The sequence below is a fragment of the Ceratotherium simum genome, chromosome 35 (assembly GCF_057802395.1).
Source record: "Ceratotherium simum simum isolate JZ-2026a chromosome 35, ASM5780239v1, whole genome shotgun sequence".
In the NCBI taxonomy this organism is placed as follows: domain Eukaryota; kingdom Metazoa; phylum Chordata; class Mammalia; order Perissodactyla; family Rhinocerotidae; genus Ceratotherium; species Ceratotherium simum.
Window position 1 is genome coordinate 8,014,304 of NC_141934.1, and position 20,475 is coordinate 8,034,778.

The 20,475-nt window shown below is 52.6% G+C and overlaps 1 protein-coding gene across 4 annotated transcripts in view; it reads right to left on the bottom strand.

Moving 5' to 3' along the window:
• The window catches only part of OSBP2 (oxysterol binding protein 2), a 190,709-nt gene that overhangs the window by 37,290 nt on the left and 132,944 nt on the right, over nucleotides 1-20,475 (bottom strand). For all 4 annotated transcript variants that reach the window (XM_087423957.1, XM_004429773.3, XM_087423956.1 and 1 more), the window contains one exon: nucleotides 1,049-1,305. In XM_087423957.1, coding sequence (XP_087280083.1) covers nucleotides 1,049-1,305 — 257 coding nt within the window. The remainder of the gene's footprint in view (nucleotides 1-1,048; nucleotides 1,306-20,475) is intronic.

Consider the following 20,475-nt stretch of genomic DNA (forward strand, 5'->3'; position numbering starts at 1 on the left):
TCTAGCTTCCACTTTCCCACCCTGCCCTTGGGTTTTCTGGTGTTGGGCCTAGAGCCTGGTCCCAACTCCCGGCCCTGCTCTGATCTAACCCCTTTGCTTTGGAGGCTGGGTCCCCCAGGTGGTACTGCCCACTGTCTCCAGACAGACGGATGGCCTGCCTGAACCACATTCTATGGATCTGCGCTGCCTCCTCCGCAGTGGCCTCCATTTCCCCATGCCTCCTCTGTCTGGCCCCCTTGTTCCTAGCATGCCACCCTGGCCTGGATGTGGCCCTTGTAGGGGCTGTCCTTGGGAGAAAGCTGTTGCAGTCAGACCTGTGTCAGCAGGGTGGAGGCCTGGAGGAGCACACACATCTCTGGGGAACACTCACCAGGCAGAAAGAAGGAGGGCCCAGAAGCACTGTTAAGCATTATATTCTCTGCCACCATGGAGAGACCCTCCCAGCTCCTGGTCACAGCAATGTGGCTTCCAGAACCCGGTTGAGAGTGGTGACTCCTGTGGCTCTGCCTCTCAGTTCACAGACTGTGTTTCCTCATTTGGCTACTGTCAGGTTGGTATGACCCATGGCAGGCCCAATTTTAAAGCTCTTCTAAGGGAACCTCCAACGCCAGCCCCCACCACACACACATGCTCCCCGATCCTGGGTCCTGATCCTGCTGCATCTGTGCAGTGGACTTGGGGAAGGAGCAGTGGCAGGTGGCAGCCGTGTCCGTACTGTGTGGGCAGAGCCAGCTGCTCTACCCCAGGCCCTGGCCTTCATCACCCAGGCCCGAACCACCTGCAAGTCTCAACCAGATTCCATACCCAACTCTGGTTTCCACCAGACAATTAAAAAGAACGTCCTCGCCCGCTGACGACAGAATGGATGAGATGACATAGAGGATCAAGAGTGCAGGAGGCAGCTGGCTTTGAGAAACGACCTGAAGCCATTGGAAATGGAGCCTTGGTCTGTCAGCACCCCAGCTGCATGCTCAGAGACTGAGGTGACAGGGAGCCACGTCCCTTTTGGGGAGCCCTGTGCCAGGACAGTAGTTTGGCAGGCACTTACATTGATCATAGCATTCGATGTGATGCGGAAGAGAGTGGCCCGCTCATTCACAACCTTCAGCTTCTCACTGCTCTCACTCGGGATTTTCAGGCCGTCCAGCTCGCTCAAGGAGCGCTGGAGCGCGGCGCCATGCTTGGTGATGAGGTCATTGCACGTGCTGAGGTCGTCCAGCTTCAAGGAGAGGTTCTTGATGGTGTAGTGCAGCTCGCTCTTGTCAGTTGGGGAGGTAGTTTCGTCGTCGTCGTCCCCAGAGTCATCTGTGGAGGGAAATAGAGTTGCTTTGGTTTTTACTGACCAACATGGCACTGAGAGGCCTGCATGGCCCGGGCCCAGGAGGGAGGAGCAGGTAGAACCACTCAAAAAAAGAGAGTGCCCTGGAAGGTTCCAGTTCCTGCTCTCAGCCAGGGTGAGGTGTCCACCAGATTTCCTGGAGTGGGCGGAGGCCCTCCTGAGTCAGAGGGAGCAGATGTAATGGGGACCAGCTTGAACGACAGGAACCAGGCAGTGCTTTGGAGCGGGCAGTGCCCTGCAGTCACCCACTCACATGCAGGGCGCCAGCTCCCTAACCTGTGACATGCAGGCAAGGATGCGCTGTGCTGGGTGGAGAGGGGAGACTGCCGTGTGGGAGCTGCTCCCATCCCAGACCACAGTGAACGAGGCCCGGGCTCCTTTCCCTGCATCGCAGGCCCAGCCCAAGCTGACTCACACCTTCCCTGACAACCTCACTTTGCTCTCCGCCCACCCCCAGCCACACCAAACTGTCCCCTGTTCCCTGTAAACACTTAAGCACTCGTGCTTGGGGCCTTTCCCACTGTCCCCACTGCCTGGAACTCCTCATACCTCCCCTACCTCCTCAGAGGTCTCACCCCTATGCTACCAATGACACCCCATCTTCAAAGTCTGCCTGAAGACCCCCAGGCCAAAGTCATGGCTCCTGGATCCCTGCTTCCGCTCCACCCCATCCTCCTGGGGGTCATCACCCATCTCCCCTGCAGGAGCAAGGCCACTCTCATTTATCAAATGCCTTCTGTGTGCACATGCTGGCTGTGGCCTCTCAATGGCCTTGCCAGGGTAGGGACTGTACCATCCCCAGGGGATAGATGAGGTAACTGAGGCTCAGAGAGGTGAAGTCATGGCCTGGGCCACCCGGCTAGTCTGTCTGCCTCCAGAGCCACCATCTTCATGCCAGGCTTATGGGGCCTCCGTGAGCCAGCCCAGGCGGGGGCTCACTCTCCTCCCCCTCCCACTCTCTCTCACCTCTTGTGCAGCTGCCCAGCTCACCACTTCCCAGGAGTCTGGGGTGCCATGGAGCCTGGCCTGCTGCCAGCCCAGCCTCTCTCCAAGGGAGTGCAGGCCATGGGGGCCTCTGGGGGGTGTGCTGCAGCAGGTGAGTGAGATGGGCAGCAGCCACCTAGCTCCAAGATCATGAATGACCGGTGATGGCCACACTCCGACATAGTCCCCCCACCTCCGCCAGTCCTCAAGAAGGAGGGGGTGGGTGTCACTCAGAAGCTGACATGTGGCCCAGCCTCCCACGTTCCTACAGTGTCTTAGGCTGTTCAGACATATGCTGAGCACAGCGGTGTGAACCCCCCTCCAGCCCAGGCGGAAGCAGAGCTGGAAATGAAGGGGACTCTGCCTCCAAAATGGTGAACTCTCACCCTGCTGAGTCCTCAAGTCTCAGTTCCACGCCAGGAGTCCTTGCAAGGAGCAAACCCATATTGAAAAGACAGATGAAACTCAATATTAGAGGCACAAATAAAACTACTTAATGTGACATTCCGCAAAACAGAAAAAAGAACAAACGGCACTAAATTAGCTTTTGATTTCTGAAGGATAAACCAGCAGATACCTACTAAGAGCCATGAAAATGATTCCTTGGTTTCCATAGCCCACTTCTCCCCCTGATGGGGAACTCTACTGGTTGGGAATTTACTCCAAAGGCAGGAAAACACTTGTATGTACAAAGTTGTTTAGGCCTGTGCTTCTCAAGCTTATGGCCTTGGGGGTTCTCAAGCTTTTATGACCCCATATGTCCTCTCTGTTCCCACTCCACTGGGAATAAAACTCAGAGGCAATGAACGTCTCAGAGGAACAAAGTAAGAATCCACATAGCAACAACACAGCAGACACTAACCTATCCACAGAGGTAAAATCCTACAGCAGTTGTGCAACTATATTAATATAAGAATAGCAGCAATGGAAATCTAGGGCCAAGTCAAAGCCACACTCCCGGGCACAGAGAAGCCCTCACCTGCCTCAAAGCCCACATGAAGGCCAGGATCTAGCCCTCTGAGCAGCTCTCGGCGAGGCTGCCCGGGTGGTATAAAAAGTGAGGTGGGCAGAGATAACAGGCTTGATTGCCGGAGTTCCGGGTTCACACTGAGCTCTGCTGCTTTGTGCGGCCATCTTCTTTCTCTGTGCCTCAGAGCCCTCCTGTGTACAACAAGGGCACTAACACCCACCTCACGGGCCTGGGAAGTACGTAGGTGCCAGGTGGCCCACATCAGGTGGGATTATCACCACTACCACCACTAGCAGCAGCCACGCTGAGGGGATCTCTATGCATCTGGCCTGGGAAACAAGTTGCCATGCCGGGGGAGGCACACCCTGGTGTTCATGTGCTGCTGAATTCAATGCCTCTCCATTACCTTCTAGAAAATGCTGGTCCTTTAAAGAAACAATGGAAGCAGGAAATTTACCCGAGCACTGCGAGGATGAAATGTTTCATCAACCAGGGCCCAGTGCAGGCCCAGGAGACTGGGAAGGAGCCAGGGGATCCCTAGCAGGTTCATGAGGCCCAGGAATTAAGGCATGAGTGGGCGGTGGGAAAGTGGCCGTGCTGAAGTGCTGAGGTGGGGAGGAAGGCGGCTGGGGTGGGGAGACGGCCCAGGCTCAGAGCATGGTGCCCCCTCAGCCTCCACTGCCCATCCCTCAGGGCTGCCTGGAGAACATCAGAAAATGGTCTACTTTTCTGGGCCCCTCCTTCTCTAGCTGCTGCTTTGACTCTGTTCAGAACAACTGGTGGAACCTGCAGGGAGGCAGACTCTGGCCCTCCAATACGGGACAAGTGTCTAACAGTGAGGTGGCCCAACAGGACAAGGGTGCTCCCGTCACAGACGAAGGTGACAGAGTGGCACCAGGGGCCTCCTGTGCAGCATGGCTCCCAGCCCTCACCGTCTTCTGCTCTACTCACTTCTCTGACTCTCTTCACAGTCACTGTCAGCTGACACAAGGGTGACAAGCACATTCCCAGCTCCCTTCCACGTTGTCAGGTGACACCACTCATGGAATGGCCAGGCTAACCCCAAGAGGGCAGACTGGCCCCTGAACTCCCTCCAGTGCACGGACAACCCATTTCATCCGGGCCCACCCCTTTGCTTTCAGATGGGAAAACTGAGGCCCAGAAAGAAGACGGGGGCTTGGCCAAGGTCAGAGGCTGGAGCAGCAGCAGCAACAGCTGTAACTGCCCCTACTCTGTCATATATGGCCCGGACCTTGGGCGGGGCTCTTTACAAGGGGCTAAGATGCATTTTCTGAGGGCTTGGAGCCCAGGTCCCCAGGCGGATGATCCTGATACTCGGCCCACTTTCTCTGGAGGAGAGTGAGTGGGAGTCACCGCTCCATGTTCCTGCTATCAGAGTCCCTGGTGCAGGCGGCAGGCTGCTGGCCTCTGATCACATGCTGGCCACCAGCTGCTGACATCAGAAGCCTGCTGCCAGGGCGCTGTGGGGTGCTCAGGTCTGCAATGGCACAGAGTGCTGGGGCAGAGATGTGGTGCCTCACTTTCCCTCTCAGCATGGGGCTGGGGTCGGGGGAGGCAGGAGTGGAGAGGAGACTGCTGTTACTGGGCAGCAGGTGTGAGTGAAGGGGCAATTAGAGGAGCCCAAAGCATATACGGCACCTGCCCTCTGCCTGGTGAGGATCTTTCCACGCATCCTTCAGTCAAATCTCAACTCCTGCACCTGAGGCACGTCCTTCCCCCTCTCCCCGGGGACACACACTGTCCTGCTGGCCCTGCAGTGCCCCTCACTGCCTGCCTCCGCTGAGCTTCTGCACTCCTCTGCTTCACTCATCGTGGCCTCTGGCTGGCTCTGCACCTAGCTGGTGTGCCCGGGAAATGCTGCAAGAATTGCACCCACACCCAACCTGGGTCTCGGCAGTCTGGGAAGCAAGCTCTGGAAGAGGCAGCTTCCCACTGCTCAGCGATGAAGAAGCCGGGTGGGATGGCAGCATCCTGCAGCAAATGACAGTGGCTATCGCACTGACAACAGAAGCAGCAGCTGAGGTTTACACAAGGTGCCAGCACTTTTTAAAGCACTGGACAAATAACTCATTTAATCTTTGCACCCTTTGGCGTCCTCATTTCACAGGTGAGGAAACTGAGGCTTGGAGCAGGACAGGTCCTATGGCGAGTGAGTGGCGGAGCTGGGGTCCCTCCCCCCAGTCATGATGGCCATTTCCTGTCAGCACAGGCCACACTGAGGGATCTCTGTGCATGTGGCCTGGGAAACGAGCTGTAATGCTGGAAGAGGCACACCCTGGCTTTTGTGAGACTGTGCAGTGACTACCAGTCAGGGAGCGAGCCCCAACTCTCCCCCTGCACAGTGATTTCTCTTTTTCACAGGGCTAATGGGAGCATCTCATCTTGCCCTCTCCCTACTGGCCTACGTCATCTCACTCCCCCTCTGAGACTGTCAGCCTCAGCAGGAAGAGGATGGAGCCAGAAAATTTACATTGGGGGGCCTGCAGAACCTGCCACCCCAAGCCCTCATCTATGCAGGAGGGCTGAGGCTCAGGGCAGGTGGCGTCCGGGCCAGACCAGTGAGCAGCTAGAGAATAGTAGGGTCAGGGTGGGAGCCCACATCCCTGCACTGCTGGCCTCCCAGGACATGGCTCACAGAGGACAGTGACCCCAGGGAACCAAACAGGAGGGACTGTGATGGAGGAAAGAGTGGAGAGCTAGAGGGGGCAAGATGGAGGGCCCAGGGCAGGAGGCAGGCAGCAGGGACTTCTGCCTTCCCATCCTCCTGCGTTGCCCGGCCCCTGCTTTTCAAAGGACCCGCCATTTCCCTGCTGTGCCTTGCAGCAGGGCCGCCAGGGCCATCTATCTGAACTCCTGCCACGCCTCCCCAGGGCTTTCTCTGTCTGCCTGCCTGTGTGCTGCTGATCCTGGCGAGCTTCTAATGTTCAGATCAAATTTGCACAGGAAAGCGACTGAGCAGGAGTCCAGTGAGTTGCTCTGCCATTTGCAAAAGCTTCTGAAACAAGGACACTGGGTGTGGAAGATGGAGAAGCCAACTCTGCTCTTCATCTTCCCCAGAGACAACCCAGGGCCGGGGGCCTGCACCTTCTAATGAAAACGACTTCTCTGTAATGGCTGGGCAACTCAGGCCTGACGCTCCTCAGCCAGTGGCGCTCCCAAGACTCCCTGGCTAAAGTGACAAAAGCAAATGGCAGCTCCAAGTGTGGAGTACGAAAAGAACAATCCAGCCTCCAAGCCAGGCGTAGAGCTTGCGATAAGGTGCAGGCAGCTCTTGGGACAGTGGGACCACGTGGAGCAAATGACCGTGGAATAAGTATCCAGCCTATTCTCAGATACAATCATTTCTAGAAAAGCACTGATTCCTAAAATACCCATCAATTTTCACCAGCTACACGCAAGAATGAATTCTCCTTTTTGTTAGAATAAGTCCATAAAACTCAGGTTACCAATGTGTTACAAGGCAGCAGTCACAACTTCTCCATACGTCCTGGCCGGGCCAACAGAGTGTGGCAGTGACTTCTCGTCCATGGCAAGCTTCCCAAGTGGATGAGTTTCCAACTCTTAATGGCTGTATTGGGATGGCTAGTGTCCCTCCAAATTCATGTCCTTCCTGGAGCTTCAGAATGTGACCTTATACAGAAGGGTTAATGCAGATGTAATTAGTTAAGATGAGGTCATATTGGGATAGGGTGGATCCTTAATCCAATATGACTGATGTCCTTATAAGAAGAGGAGAAAAGACAGAGACATATGAAAGGACAAACAGAGTGATACGTCTACAAGCCAAGAAATGCCAAGGATTGCTGGCAACACAAGAAGCTAAGAGAAAGGCCTGGAACAGATTCTCCCTAGGTCTTCTGAGAGCATGGCCCTGCCGACACCTTGATTTTGGACTTCCAGCCTCCAGAACTGTAAGAGAACAAACTTCTGTGGTTTTAAGCTACTGGTTTGCTGTAATTTTTCATGGCAGCCCTAGAAAACTAACACTGTGGCTTAAAACAACACATATTTATTATCTTACAGTTGTGGAGGTCACAAGTCCTAAAACCAAGGTGTCAGTAGGGCTGCGTTCCTTCTGGAGTCTCTAGGGGAGAATCTGTTTCTTTGCCTTTTCCAGCTTGTAGAAGCCCAAATTCCTTGGCTTGTGGACCCGTCCTCTATCCTCAAAGCCAGCAGAGTAGCATCTTCCAATTTCTCTCTCTGACTCTGACCCTCCTGCCTCCCTCTTAAAAGGACCTCTGTGATTATATTGGGCCCACTAGGAAAATTCAGGATAATCTTCCCATTTTAAGATTCTTAACTTAATCACATCTGCAGAGTCCCTTTGCCGTATAAGGTAACATACAGGTTCTGGGATTTAGTATGTTGACATCTTTGGGTGCCATTATTCAGCTACCACACAGAGTAGTTGTGGCTGGGCGGAACAGTAGGCCAAGTTCTCACCTGTAATGGACCATTATGTTTGATTTACTGCCCTGGGGCGTGGTCCCTGGATACTCTCTAGTTAGGCATTGAGACTCCTATCTGGGCACAGAGACCTCACAAGTCCCTCTGTCCTCCCCTTCAAGTCTGGCACATATGCCTTCCCAACAGCTCAGGGAGGAGGTGGCCTGGGGCCAGGGAGGAGCTGGGTTCTGCGCCAGGCAGTCACATGGCCTTGGTTAGGAGCGCTCCTCCATACACTGGGGATATTAATCCTCCTCTGGAAAAGGAAGTTAAGCACCCATTTCGTAGCCAGTGCAGAGCTGGGACTTACTGGTCCCGGCCCCCTTCCTATCCCCGTCTCCTTCATTGGCACAGCTCACTCTTGCACACAACCGTCTGAGTTTACTTCAAATCATAGAAGCTTTGAACCACAGGGAGCCCTTGTGTGTCTGCTCTGCCCCTGCCCCCGGCCCCTACTGGAGACTCTCCTCAAACCTTTTAACAGCTGGTTCTGGCTGAGGAGCCCACTGGGCACCCGCACCAGGCCTGAGACCCTCTTTCACTCTCTTTCATCAGGAAACTCCTGGGACGGAGTGGGTTGCCATGGAAACAGCCAGCATCATGGAGCCAGGTGGGCTATTTTTAGAAGTGTAGCTTTTTTTTTTCATCTTTGGAGGAAAATGGATCAAGTTTCTGGGTGAAGAAACCCTGTCAGGGGGCAGCTTTTTGAAACCAAGGAACCAATGGGGGGAGGCGACATGATGGGGACGTGGGAGTCAGAGGCCCTGCAGCCACCCCATTTTGCACTGTCTCCTGCTTGTTTCTCTGGGGAACCTGGCTTTGCCCTCACCTGTCTACGAGCTCCTCGGGGTCGAGGCACAGGATGACCCGGGGCCCTCTCTCCTCACATACTGGTTGGAGATGAGTGAGAAAAGCCCTGGCTGAGGAGGGGCCTCAGGACAGCGAGGTCAAGACTGGGGACAAGCCTAGCACTCACCTCTCCCCCTGCACCCGCACTCAGTGCTGGGCTGGATGAGTTTTGTGGGGAGGTGGAGCTGAGACGGGTCCTGACAGAAAGACAGGACTGCAGCAGAAGGCCTATGGGGGTCGAGGGACAAGCACAGGGGCCCCAGCAGGGTCCTGAGCAGGCAAGGACATTCAGATGGCTCATCCACCTCTGGGTGCCAAGAAGGCAGGGACCCTCCACCCCCGCCCCGCCCTGTGCCCAGGAAGGCCTGGTGCAGCGCCTGCCAGTGTCTCATGTCCTCTCTCCTTCTCAGCTCTTGGGCCCATGCAAGGCCACAGATGGAGGGTCCGTGGCCACAGCGCTTTCCCACTTCCACACCATTCCCTGGATTTCTTTCCTCCTCTCCTCTGTCTGGCAGATGGCTGCTCCTCCGAGACACAGTATGCATCACTTCAACTGAGCAGCCACCTGAACCCTCAGGCTTCCTCCCTTGGGCTCCCCAGGACTGGGCCCCTCGACCAGCCTCCAGCCAAGTGGAGTAATACCCAAATATGTAAAAGGAACATGGTGGCTTCTATGGAGGACAAGGTTCAGAGCTCGCTCATCTCTGAACAGCCAGCAGCAAACTCAGCGCTAGGCCACACACCACGCAGGGACCTGGGGGGAGGCAGTGAGGTCTTGCCCCAGTCTCTGGGAGTTGGGGGAAGAGGCAGCCACTGGAGGGGCCCCAACCAACCATCTTTGGGTTGGGCAGTACAAGGCAGGTGGAAGCCGGCAGACAGCCAGGGAGTGCCACTGGCTGGTGGCAGGGGTTGGGGTGGTAAGGGACACACGCTAAGTGCCTGTGTGTCCTTGCTTGCCCCAGGCAGTCTCCACCAGCCCCATCCTGGCCTTTCTGCCACTCCACAGATGAGAGGGCACAGGCAGGGTAGTGAAGGACACCCCCTTTCCGGCACCATGCAGGGGAGCCTGCATCAGTGCAGCATGGACTCCACTGCACCCGGCCTGAGGCAACTGTCCAGCGGCAGCTGATGGGTACTTACGTCACCAGCAGGACTAGGCCTGACCCAGCGGTACTCCCTCTGGCCAGCAGCAGGACAGGCACTGCTCCCTTCCCTCTCTGCTGAATCTGAGTACACAGGACGGGGAGTGGACAAGGCCTAGTCCCTGAGCCCTGGCAGCTTTCCAGCCAGTGGTCTCGGTCCCTGAGGGCCATACAGGGGGCTTTCATCCTGTCCTGAGCACTAAGGACTTTGAGCAGGGAGTGCATCCTATTTTTTTGTAGTCTGGCTGTGCAAAGAGACGCCCCACTGCAGGGCCTCTGAGGAGACGCAAACACAGCAGGTGCTGGTTTCAAGTGAGAACGCGGGGGCGCTGCACTCTTGGCAGAAAACAGTCATTTCCAATCTGCAATGTTAGCGCCTCAAAAATTCAATTACAGCAGGTTTGATGATTTCTATTTAGATTTCAGGAGGTTTGTTAAGCTGCCTGAATTTGATCGCAGAATCCAATCAGCTGGATGCTGAGAACAGACCGAAACAGGTCTTGAGGCAGGTCCATGGGATGTCAAGTGACTTCAGTGGGTCTGAGAACCAACAGCCCAGTTGCTCAGTGCCTGCCTCCTCTGTGCTCCCACATGTTGTGTCATTCCCATGTATGACCCAGGATGCTGCAATAGGCACACTCAGAAGAGGAAAGGGCAGCGTGGAGAGTTGAGGATGGTGCCTAAGACCCCAAGGCTCCTGTGTGGTGGAGCTGGGATTGGTGGCGTGGTCTTTACAGAAAGCCTGGTGGCACCTGCCACCCCCATGGCCCTGGAGACTGAGAGACTGCAGCAGCTCGCCCACACCCAGCCCTGAGATGAAGCTCATGCCTGCCAGTACCATCTAACCTGGCCTGGAGTGAGCAGGAGAGGTGAGCCCTGCCTGGGGGGTGGTGCTGGTCCTCTGGTCCCCTGCCCCAGAGGACGACCTGCCACTGCTCCGCCCCACTCAGGCAATGGGGAGAGGGAGGCTGAGTGGTTTTCTAGAGCTCCTGAGAGAACAGGGAGCCTGAGACCACTGACAGAAGAAGCTCTGACAGGAGCCCCTGGGTGAGGGGTGTTGGAGAGATGACTTCAGGCTGGGGTGGGGCCCTGAGAGGACTTCAGCAGGAGGTGGTTGCCTTATAGATGCACACTGCAGGAGGGTGACACAGTCACCAATGGCATGGGAGGAGGGTGCTGCTCCAGGCAGAGGAAGGAGCAGGTGCACCAAGCCAGAGGTGGGATGGGCCAGTGCACTGAGTATGAGCGCCACTAAAGTGCATGAGGCAGGTCAGAGGCCTCAGTGCTAGAGAGTGAAGCACGTGGACCAGGTCAGACAAGACAGGAGCCACCGAGGGCTCCTGGGAATGGGAGTGGCCCCCTGAGGCACTGCCAGTCCTTCCCAACTGGGGAACCCAGAAGGAAAGCAGGTCTGCCTTCCCCAAAGTAGGTCCTGTGCGACTCTAGTACTGCAAGGGGTTCTGCAAAAAAAGGAATCAGTGATGAAACAAAAAAACTTTGGAAAACAGGATGAATGATGCCCCCTTCCTCAAAGAGGCAGGTAACTGAATGCTCTGAAAAGCTTGGCCTTGAGGACACTGGAAGGCATGTCAGTATCTAATCTGATAGAAAATCAGATAATAATAAATAACAAATTGTGAAACTCTGGCAGGCAGATGGAAAAGACAAGCCAGAGCACCAGCGTCATCTTGACCTTCGTGGTCCTCTGTGGCTTATCTCCTCTCCTCTCTCACTGGTGAGGACATGTGAGGGTGTAGGAGGACATCAGGAACCCAGTGAGATCACATCCGGGCTCTCGGGCAACTTCCCCTGGAGCGGGGAGCAGGGGTGGCACCAGAACTGGGGACAGCAATCAAAAAGGCCAAGGTGGGGCCTAAGGGCTGGGCGCCCTGGGATGACATAAAAGCCAGGCTTTGCTTCCTTCTGCCAGGGCTGCAGGGGCAGAAACCTCATCCCACAAATATGAATCTGTAGGCTGGTATCTGCAGCAGCTGAATCTCCAGTCTTCCCAGGGGAGAACACTCCCGGGACCCCTGGGCCAGCTAGAGGGGCCAGCAAGCAGTGGAAGGCTAGGCAAAAATCTGGGAGGGCAAAGAACCGTGTCTCCTTTCCTCTCACTGGGGCACAAGGTAAAAGCCATGAGCCTAAATGAGGGGTGAAAAATAAGTGCACGTGAGTGACCACTAGGACACCCACAGAAACAGGTGCCTCCCTCCTCAGCAGAAGGCTGTGACCCAGAGCCACACAGCAGCCTCAGGATGATGGACGGTTCTGGAAGCAGGGCCCACCTCCAGGGACATAAACACAGGCACAGAGATGGAGTGTAAAAATAGAGGCGCGGGGGCCGGCCCCGTGGCTTAGCGGTTAAGTGCTCACGCTCCGCTACTGGAGGCCCAGGTTCGGATCCCGGGCGCGCCCCAACGCACCACTACCCCGGCCATGCTGAGGCCGCGTCCCACATACAGCAACTAGAAGGATGTGCAGCTGTGACATACAACTATCCACTGGGGCCTTGGGGGGGAAAAAAAAAAAATAGAGGCGCGGGCTCCAATTATGGCATGTGCTGTGATGCTAAAACAACCTGCCACTCACAGCCTCCTCCAGCCGGCAGAGTGCCCGGCCCACCTATGGCTTCCACCGCAAGTGGGTTTCCACGGGGTCTCCTTGAGGGAATGGGGGTGCCCGTCCCAGAGCTGGCACTACAGGGAGCTGACCCCCCACCCTCAGGACCTCTGGGCTCACTTGCCTGCCCTGTTCCTGCTTTGAGTCTTGCCCCAAGGTCCCAAGGTGCAGAGGTAGCTGCTCCCCAGCCAACCCAAGGCAGGTACATGAGGGCCAAACTGTGGGCTGTGATGCTGCAGGCCCCTCCCCTGGTGTCAACTGGTGGGGGGTGAGGCGCTGCTGCTTTCACCTGAGCCCTTGTTTAATGGGCACGGGAGGGGCCGGGAGCTGGAGCACTGACGCTCCCCTTCTTTTGAACTACTGATGTTGAGACCAGGGGCCCACCTGCATCTCAGCATGGTGGGTGCCTCGCCGAGGCACCAGCCCCCCAGATTGGTTGGTTTCTGCAAGCCCGCCCCACCTAGACAACAGTGAGCCTGGCTACTCCCAGCCTCCACTGTGGGACTCTAAACCCCACATTCGTCTGCCTGCTCCTAGTTCATTCAGACAGTCCTCCTGCAGGCCCAGCCTCCTGGTCAAGGGAACTGCCTGGTGATTTGGTGGCGAGAAGGGCATCAGCATTTTAAAAAAGCTTCTCCAGGAGACTTGACGCTGCAGCCAGACTAGAAGTGCTGGGTTAGATGCTGGCTAGGCCCCACCAGCTTTAACATCCTGTAATGCTAGACTCGAGCCACATACATCGCCCCTGTGCTCTGTTTGTGTCTCCTCTCCACTCTGCCCTCTGCAGCTCCAGTGCTGCCTCCCACCTGTGCAGATGAGGGAACCAAGGCTGAGGGGCTGGAGTGGGGAGCCAGGCATGGCGCCCAGGCACCTGGCTCCCAGGGCTCCCTCTCTCCTGTGCCCTATGCTGCCTTCCAGGTAACCAAAGAAGAGGAAAAAAATTGTCTCATTATCCTGACAGTTCAGGAAATTAAACAACTTCCTTGTTTCCATGTTGAAGTCTAGCCTTATGTCCACATAACACAAATTCAATTTTGTGTGTTGCTTTCTCACCTACTGGTCCATTACCCTTTTCCCAGTCTCTATGACTTGGTTACTTGTTAGCAGCTGTCCCATTTCCCATCAGGTGACGAGCCGTGGCCTCCTTGTGGCACTTGCTGTGGGGGCCATGGTGGAGCACTGCAGGAGGACTTCTTTCTGCCCTTGCTGGCCCGTGGGGAGGCACCCCCGTTGGCCCAACTCTGAGCACAGCTCCTCAAAAACCACTGACCCTACCTCACACTTCTCCCAGCCAGTCACCAGGCACCACCCGGACTCCACCACTTGGCTGAGAGTTGTGGGGCCAGCGATCCCTGACCAGCGAGAAGGATCCTTTAATAAACAAGGAGCCCCACCTGTGTGTTTCATTTTGCTCAGCACAAATATCTGTCTCAACCCAAAGCAAGTGGGACTAAATTCCAAAGCAAGGTCTGGTGACCTACACTTGAGAACCCACTGATCTGTCCCAGATGGCGCCAGCACTGCTGAGCAGGTCACTGGAAACTGCTAGTTTACATTTTCCTGGCCAGAAGACAGCCATGGCTGCTTATCCTTGGAAATTATCTGATGCCCATATAGTCACACTAAAGGGCTTTCCACATGTGGCTGCTCCTAAGCATCAATGACAGAGAGTGAGCTAAGGCAGGGGGCCCTGAAGGCGCAGGGGCTGCATCCGCTTGGTTGACCCCCACATCCTGGAACAAGGCATGCAGGAGGTGCTAAATAAGAGCCTGTTGAGTGAATGGATGTCACGAGAGACACAGATGGGAAAGTGTTTTGTGAACTGAAAGGCAGTGTGCAGGTGTGAGCGGTGAGGAGGATTAAGGTGCTTTGGGGTTAGGAGAACAGTCTGGGTTCAGGGCTTTCTTTTGTGTCACTCCTGCCTCTTGAGCTAATACAGGAATCCAAAGTGAAGTGAATCACAACCCGATGGCCCTGTGACCTGGCCCCCTTGGCCAGAACTTAGCTGCACAGTCTCTGCAAAGTCCTCTTTCCTGCCCTGCAGACCTTCCCCACTGCCCTCTCACCTCTTCTGGCTACAGTGTGGTGAGCGGGGGCCCCAGCCCTGGGCTGAGCTCTGTGGGGAGGGTGAGGAGAAGACCCACAGTCCCTGCTGAGGTGGAGTCGCACACTCTGCTCCATGTAAGGCAGACGGGCAAAGTCATGTCTTCAACGAACAAGGGGATAGAGCAGCCCCTTGCATTTAACTGCCTAAGAGTCCCTCAGGCAGACCTGGAAGTCCCTCTTTGCTTTTTATCACCCCTGTGACCCTGCACAGTTACCTAACATCTTAACCTTCAGTTCTTCATCCGTAAAACGGGTTAATGCCTGTAAAGCACTTAACACAGTGCCAGGCCTACAGTGAGGCCACAAGCATTGGCCATTATTACCTGACTATAAAAATGACCCCTACTGAAAGTAGAAAAATCAAAAAGCTCTGTAGAGAAAAGAAAAGCATACAGTAGCACACAATCACAGCAATCCTCCTCAAGATAACCTCATCAATCTGTCTGACACCGGGTGACTCTTCCTTGCTCACTGGAATGTGCTGCCCAGAATGGGGACTGTTCTGATTCCATGACTGCAGGTAACCAAGAACACCCAAATAAGAGACCTTTCCAGGGCCAGGAGGGCCAATGGGAACTCTCATTACTTGACAGGCACGAGCCCTGTGGTCCAGGCACGCCTGGAACCAGGTTAACATGACTGCCTGCTCTCTGCTGGTCTGGGGCGCTGGGGTCGGTCCCTGAGGCCTGACCAGCCAGGCCTGCGGAGATAGAGTGAGCAGACAGACCTGCGGAGCTGAGGACCAGGCTGACAGAGGGGGCCATCTGAAGCACCACCTAGGGAAGGCCCATCTCTAATGGCAACACCAGAAAAGTAAACTTGGTAGAATGTGTTTGAAGTGAACAGGCTCAGAGGCCATGAGAAAGGGGCGGGGCGTGGGGATTCTTCGTGGAGGCTGTTTCAGCTCCTCTTTTATTCCTCTCCTAGTTCTGGGTCACTGTCCCTGCAGCTGGGAGCCTGGCACAGGCCCCGTATTTACAGGCATCTGAACATTCTTCCTGGAGGACACCGAGGATGGTGTACAGTCCTCCTTCGTGACCCGCCATCCTTGGGGGAGCCAAAAGTGCCCTCGAGCTGCTTGGGGCTGTGAGCCCTGACCCAGAACTGACTGCGGAAGGCTGATGATGAGGGTCAGCAAGGCCGAGGAAGACATCCTGCACCTGGAGGACTTGAAGGCCTTTCCAAGGCTCAATCCAGTTCTTTGTTTTATGTTTGCTATGTTCCCAGGTTAGCAGGAAGACTGCTGGGGGCAGGTCCTGAGCTTAAGTGTTGGTTCAGCCAGCAACAGGCTATGTGACTTTGAGCAGGTCCCCTCTCTGGGCCTCCACGGGGCAGACCCACACTCCTCTGCAAACAAGGCCCACTGGCTAACGCAGGCACATGCTCGATTCTGGGTCTGGGGGCTCCTTAGCTAGTCGCTCTCTGGGAGGGGGAGGAGGAGGAAATAACTATGCGGCCACGTAAGCAACACTCCCCTGCTCTGATTTGACTACTCAGCAAAACTGGTCATTGGTGAAGAAGCCTTGGGAGGCCAGGATCCAGCGGAGCCCCCAGCTACTGCGTGATGGGAGCAGAAAGCTGACTGTGAGGGTAACTGCATCCAGCTGGGCAGGCGGAGACCAGATCTACCACCTGGGATTCAGGACCCGGGGCTCAGACCCAGTCGGAGAAGGACAAGGAGCTGAAGAAAGGTCTGCAGCAGAAAAGACTCAAAGGAGTCATTTACTAGTGCCCTCTCCCCTCTGCACTCTTCCTTCCCCCATCTGTCAGCATGGAAGCAGCTCCCAGGGAGGCTGTGCCTCTGCCCAGGTCCCCCATTGCCTCCCTCTGTACCCTACCTGCTGCAGTCACCGCCCACAGCTTAGAGGGACCCAACCAGCAGGACCAGTGTAAACATCGCTGTGGGTAGGTGGCTTCCAAGGCTTGGTTTGGTGAAAAGCTACCCAAGCAGTTGTTGCAAAGGAGGAAAAAAATCAATCTCAAAATAATGAAGTCCCAGGAAAGTCCACATTCAGGAAGGAAGCTGCTTAAGAGGAGCCTGACAAAGACAAACGAAGTGGGATTTCAGCCAGCCCTTTCCTTGAGAGGGCAAGAACAAAGGCCAAGGCCCCAGTCTCCCTATAACCCTTGGCTCTGACCACCTGCCTGCCCAGCCTCCTTCAGAGGAGAACTGCTTTCTACTGGGCCAGAGAGCTTCATTCGCAGGTTCTAGGCAGTTACATGTCTTACTGTAAATTAATAAATTGGTTTATTTCCTAAAAAATGGAAATTAGAAATTCCAACATGTGATGGTATTTGTCAAGAAACTGAAGTTGACTGTCCCTAAAAACCAAAGGGGGCTGTTTCCAGCTGCCAAGTCCTGGTGACTAGGAGCTGGTGCCTGGGCAGGAGATACTGCTTCAGGGAGCCTTGGGGGAGGGTGACATGGTGGAAGAGAGAGCCACTGTGAGGCCAGGGGAGAGAAAAGCCAGCAGAGAAGGAGGAGAAGGGAGTTGGGGGGTAAGAGTGGGAAAGGAAAAACTTATCTCAAAGCAAAGCCTGAGAGGAGGCCACTTGCACACCTCGGCTGTGCCAGTGGGCTCTCTACCCTAGTTCCGGGGACCCCGCTACTCAGCAGCTGCTCTCTGAGCCTGCAGAGGAGGCTCCTCACAGCCCGAGCAATGCCAGGTCCCCAAGTCCTAGGTGGGACCTTTCCTTCAACTGCATTTCATGCCCAGGGACTTCTCACATAGGCTGCAGGGCTGAGGGAGAAACCTGGATGCACCCAAAGACACACATACACCATGCAGTCTGTGAGAGTGTCAGAACATGATCTGAAACCCCACAGCCAGGTGGGCTTGAATTACAACCACACAGCCTGCAGAGATCCAGCATCTTTGGGCCAAGTTTCCACCCAAGACCCATTTTGGGTTGCCTCCATGGTGGCCTGGTGGGCTCCCCTTAATTAGGTCACTCTGTGGCTGAGAACTTTCTGGTGTCCTTGCCCTAGACCCACCCATGCTGGAAGGGGGAGGTACTGACGAAGCATGTCCTAGGGGGCCGTGAAGACTTTGGGGGGCTGTGCTGAGGAATATCCAATGCCACTTAGGACAAGAGGCCCTTGGGGCCTTGGAATGGCCATGTCCTACTAAAGACCCCTTTTCTGGAGCAGGTCCAGACAACAACAGTGGCCATTGCCTGCTGACAATACAAAGTCCCTTTACAGTTCATTAAGCACTCTGCCAGACAGTGCCTCCTGGGGTTACCACACCCCTATGTTGTGGGCTCACTTCTGGCCCCCTTAAATGTCAGGCGTGCTGAGGTTCCATGGGGCAAGGTGCCCACCCATGTCCTCTGGTGGGCAGCTTTGACTCTGGGATTTGGCTACTGGGGCCCTGAGAAGGGATGTGCCAGGGCAGTGGGCAAGTAAGCCAGGAGACAAAGAAGAAACACCTTCTTTACAGTGCTGAAAGAAAAAGAAAACCCTAGAATCATATAGCTCATAAAAATGTCCTTTAAAAATAAAGGTTAAATAAAGATATGTTCAGACAAATAAAACCTGAGAGAATTTGTGGCTGGCTGACCCTCATTACAAGAAATGTTAAAGGAAGTTCCTCAAGCTGAGAGAAAATGATACCAAATGGAAACTCAGATCTAGATAAAGGAATGAAGAGTTCTAGAAAAGATAAATATGTAGTAAATATAAAGGATGCTGGGTTTCTTATTTTTAAATTTTATTTAAAGAAAACTGTATAGAGCAAGGAAAAAATGTATATTGTAGGGTTTATGTCATCTTCAAAAGTAAAACAGGACACAGCAGAAAGGGTGGGGTGCAACGGAAATACATTGTTTTAAGGTTCTTAGGTATAGCTGAAACAGTTATGATCTGAAGAAAGACTGCAATGTAATGTAAACCCTAGAGCACCCACTAAGAAGAGAGATGTATAGTTATAAGCTAATAAAGGGAAAAAAATGGAATACTAAAAATAATACCACAGATGGCAGGAAAAGAGAAAAAAAAAATAGATGAGACCAAAAAAATAGCAAAAGGGTAGATTTAAACCCAACCACATCAATAATTACATTAAATTAAAATGATCTCAACAATCTAATTAAAAGAGACTTTATAAGACTAGATAAAAAAGCAAGACTCATATGCTATATCCATAATAAGACCCCTTTAAATAGAAAAGCATAGATATAATCACCAACCATATGCTTTCTGCAAGAAACACACTTTAAATATAAAGATATGACGGGTTAAAAGTAAAAGATTTGAAAAAGAAACACCAAGCAAACAGCAATTACAAGAAAGCTGTGATGGTCTTATTAACATCCAAAAGGAGTCTTAAGGACAGAGAATAAAGAGGGAAATTTCATAGTGACAAAAGAAGTCAATTCATCAAGATGACACAAACTCCATGGGCCGGCCCGTGGCTTAGCAGGTGAGTGTGTGCACTCCGCTGCTGGCAGCCCGGGTTCGGATCCCGGGTGCGTGCTGACGCACCGTTTCTCTGGCCACGCTGAGGCCGCGTCCCACATATAGCAACTGGAAGGATGTGCAACTATGATGTACAACTATCTACTGGGGCTTTGGGGGAAAAAAATAAATAAATAAAATTAAAAAAAAAAAACTTGAAAAAAAAAAGACGACACAAACTCCTGAATGTGCATGCACCTCATGACAGAGCGTGAAAGAAAATGAGTAAAAACAGAAATGAAAAGAGAAAGAGACAAATCTACAATTATAGTTAGAGATTTCAGTACTACTCTTAGCAATTGACAGAAGTAGACAAAACAAATAAGGATTTAGAAAACGTGAGTCTTCAAGTATCTTTTATCAATTAACTTGACCTAATCGACATTCACAGAACACAAGACCCTACAATGGCAGAATACACATTCTTTTCAACAACATATGAAACATTCACCAAGACAAAGCACATGCTGGGCATTAATCAAGTCTCAAATTTAAAATGATATAATGTATGTTCTCTGGCTACTACAGAATTAAATTAGAAAACAATAACAAAAGGTATCTGGAAAATACCTTAACACATGGAAATTAAACCACACACTTCTAAATAACTAAGGGTCAAATAAAAAACCAAAAGGGAAACTATAAAATATTTTGAAATGAATGATAAAGAAAATACAACATATCAAAATTTGTGGGATGTAGCTAAAGCAGTGTTTGGAGGGAAATGCAGAGCTTTACATGCTTATTATAGAAAAGAAGAAAGGTTTAAAATGAATGATCTAAGTTTCCACCTTCAGAAACTAGAAAAAGAACAAATTATACTCAAAGTGAGCAGAAGGAATAAAATGATAAAGAGCAGAAATAAATGAAATAGAAAACTGAATAACAATGGAAAAAAATTAAAATAAAAGCTTTGTAAAGCTTTTCTTTGAAAAGATCAATGAAACTGATAAGGCTCTAGCTAGAACAATCAAGAAATAAAGAAAATATAAATTACCAACAATAGGAGTGAAAGAAGGAACATCACTATTGACATTAAAGGGATATTAAAAGAATATTATGAAAAACGTTACGCTAATAAGTTTGACACCTTTGATTAAATGGAAAATTCCTTTAAAGAACAAATACCAAAAGTGACACAAGAAAGAAAAAAAAAAAGAAAATCAGATAAGCCCTTTATAAAGAAACTGAATTTAAAATTAAAAACCTTTTCCTCAAAGAAAACTCAGGTCCAAATGGCTGCACTGGTAAATGCCTACCAAATATTTAGGGAAGAAGTAATACAATTCTTATAAAACCTTTGCCAGAAAATAGAAAGGGAGAAATAGTTTGTGAGAGGCAGTATTATTTCATCTTATGAGGTACCAGTATTACACTGATACCAAAAGCTGACAAAGGTATTACAAGAAAAGAAAAATAAAGCCAAGATTCCTCATGAGTATAGATGCAAAATTCTATGACAAAATATTAGTAAATAAAATTCAGCTAAAAAGGATAATACATCATAAACAGGTAGATTTTATCTCAGGAATGCAAG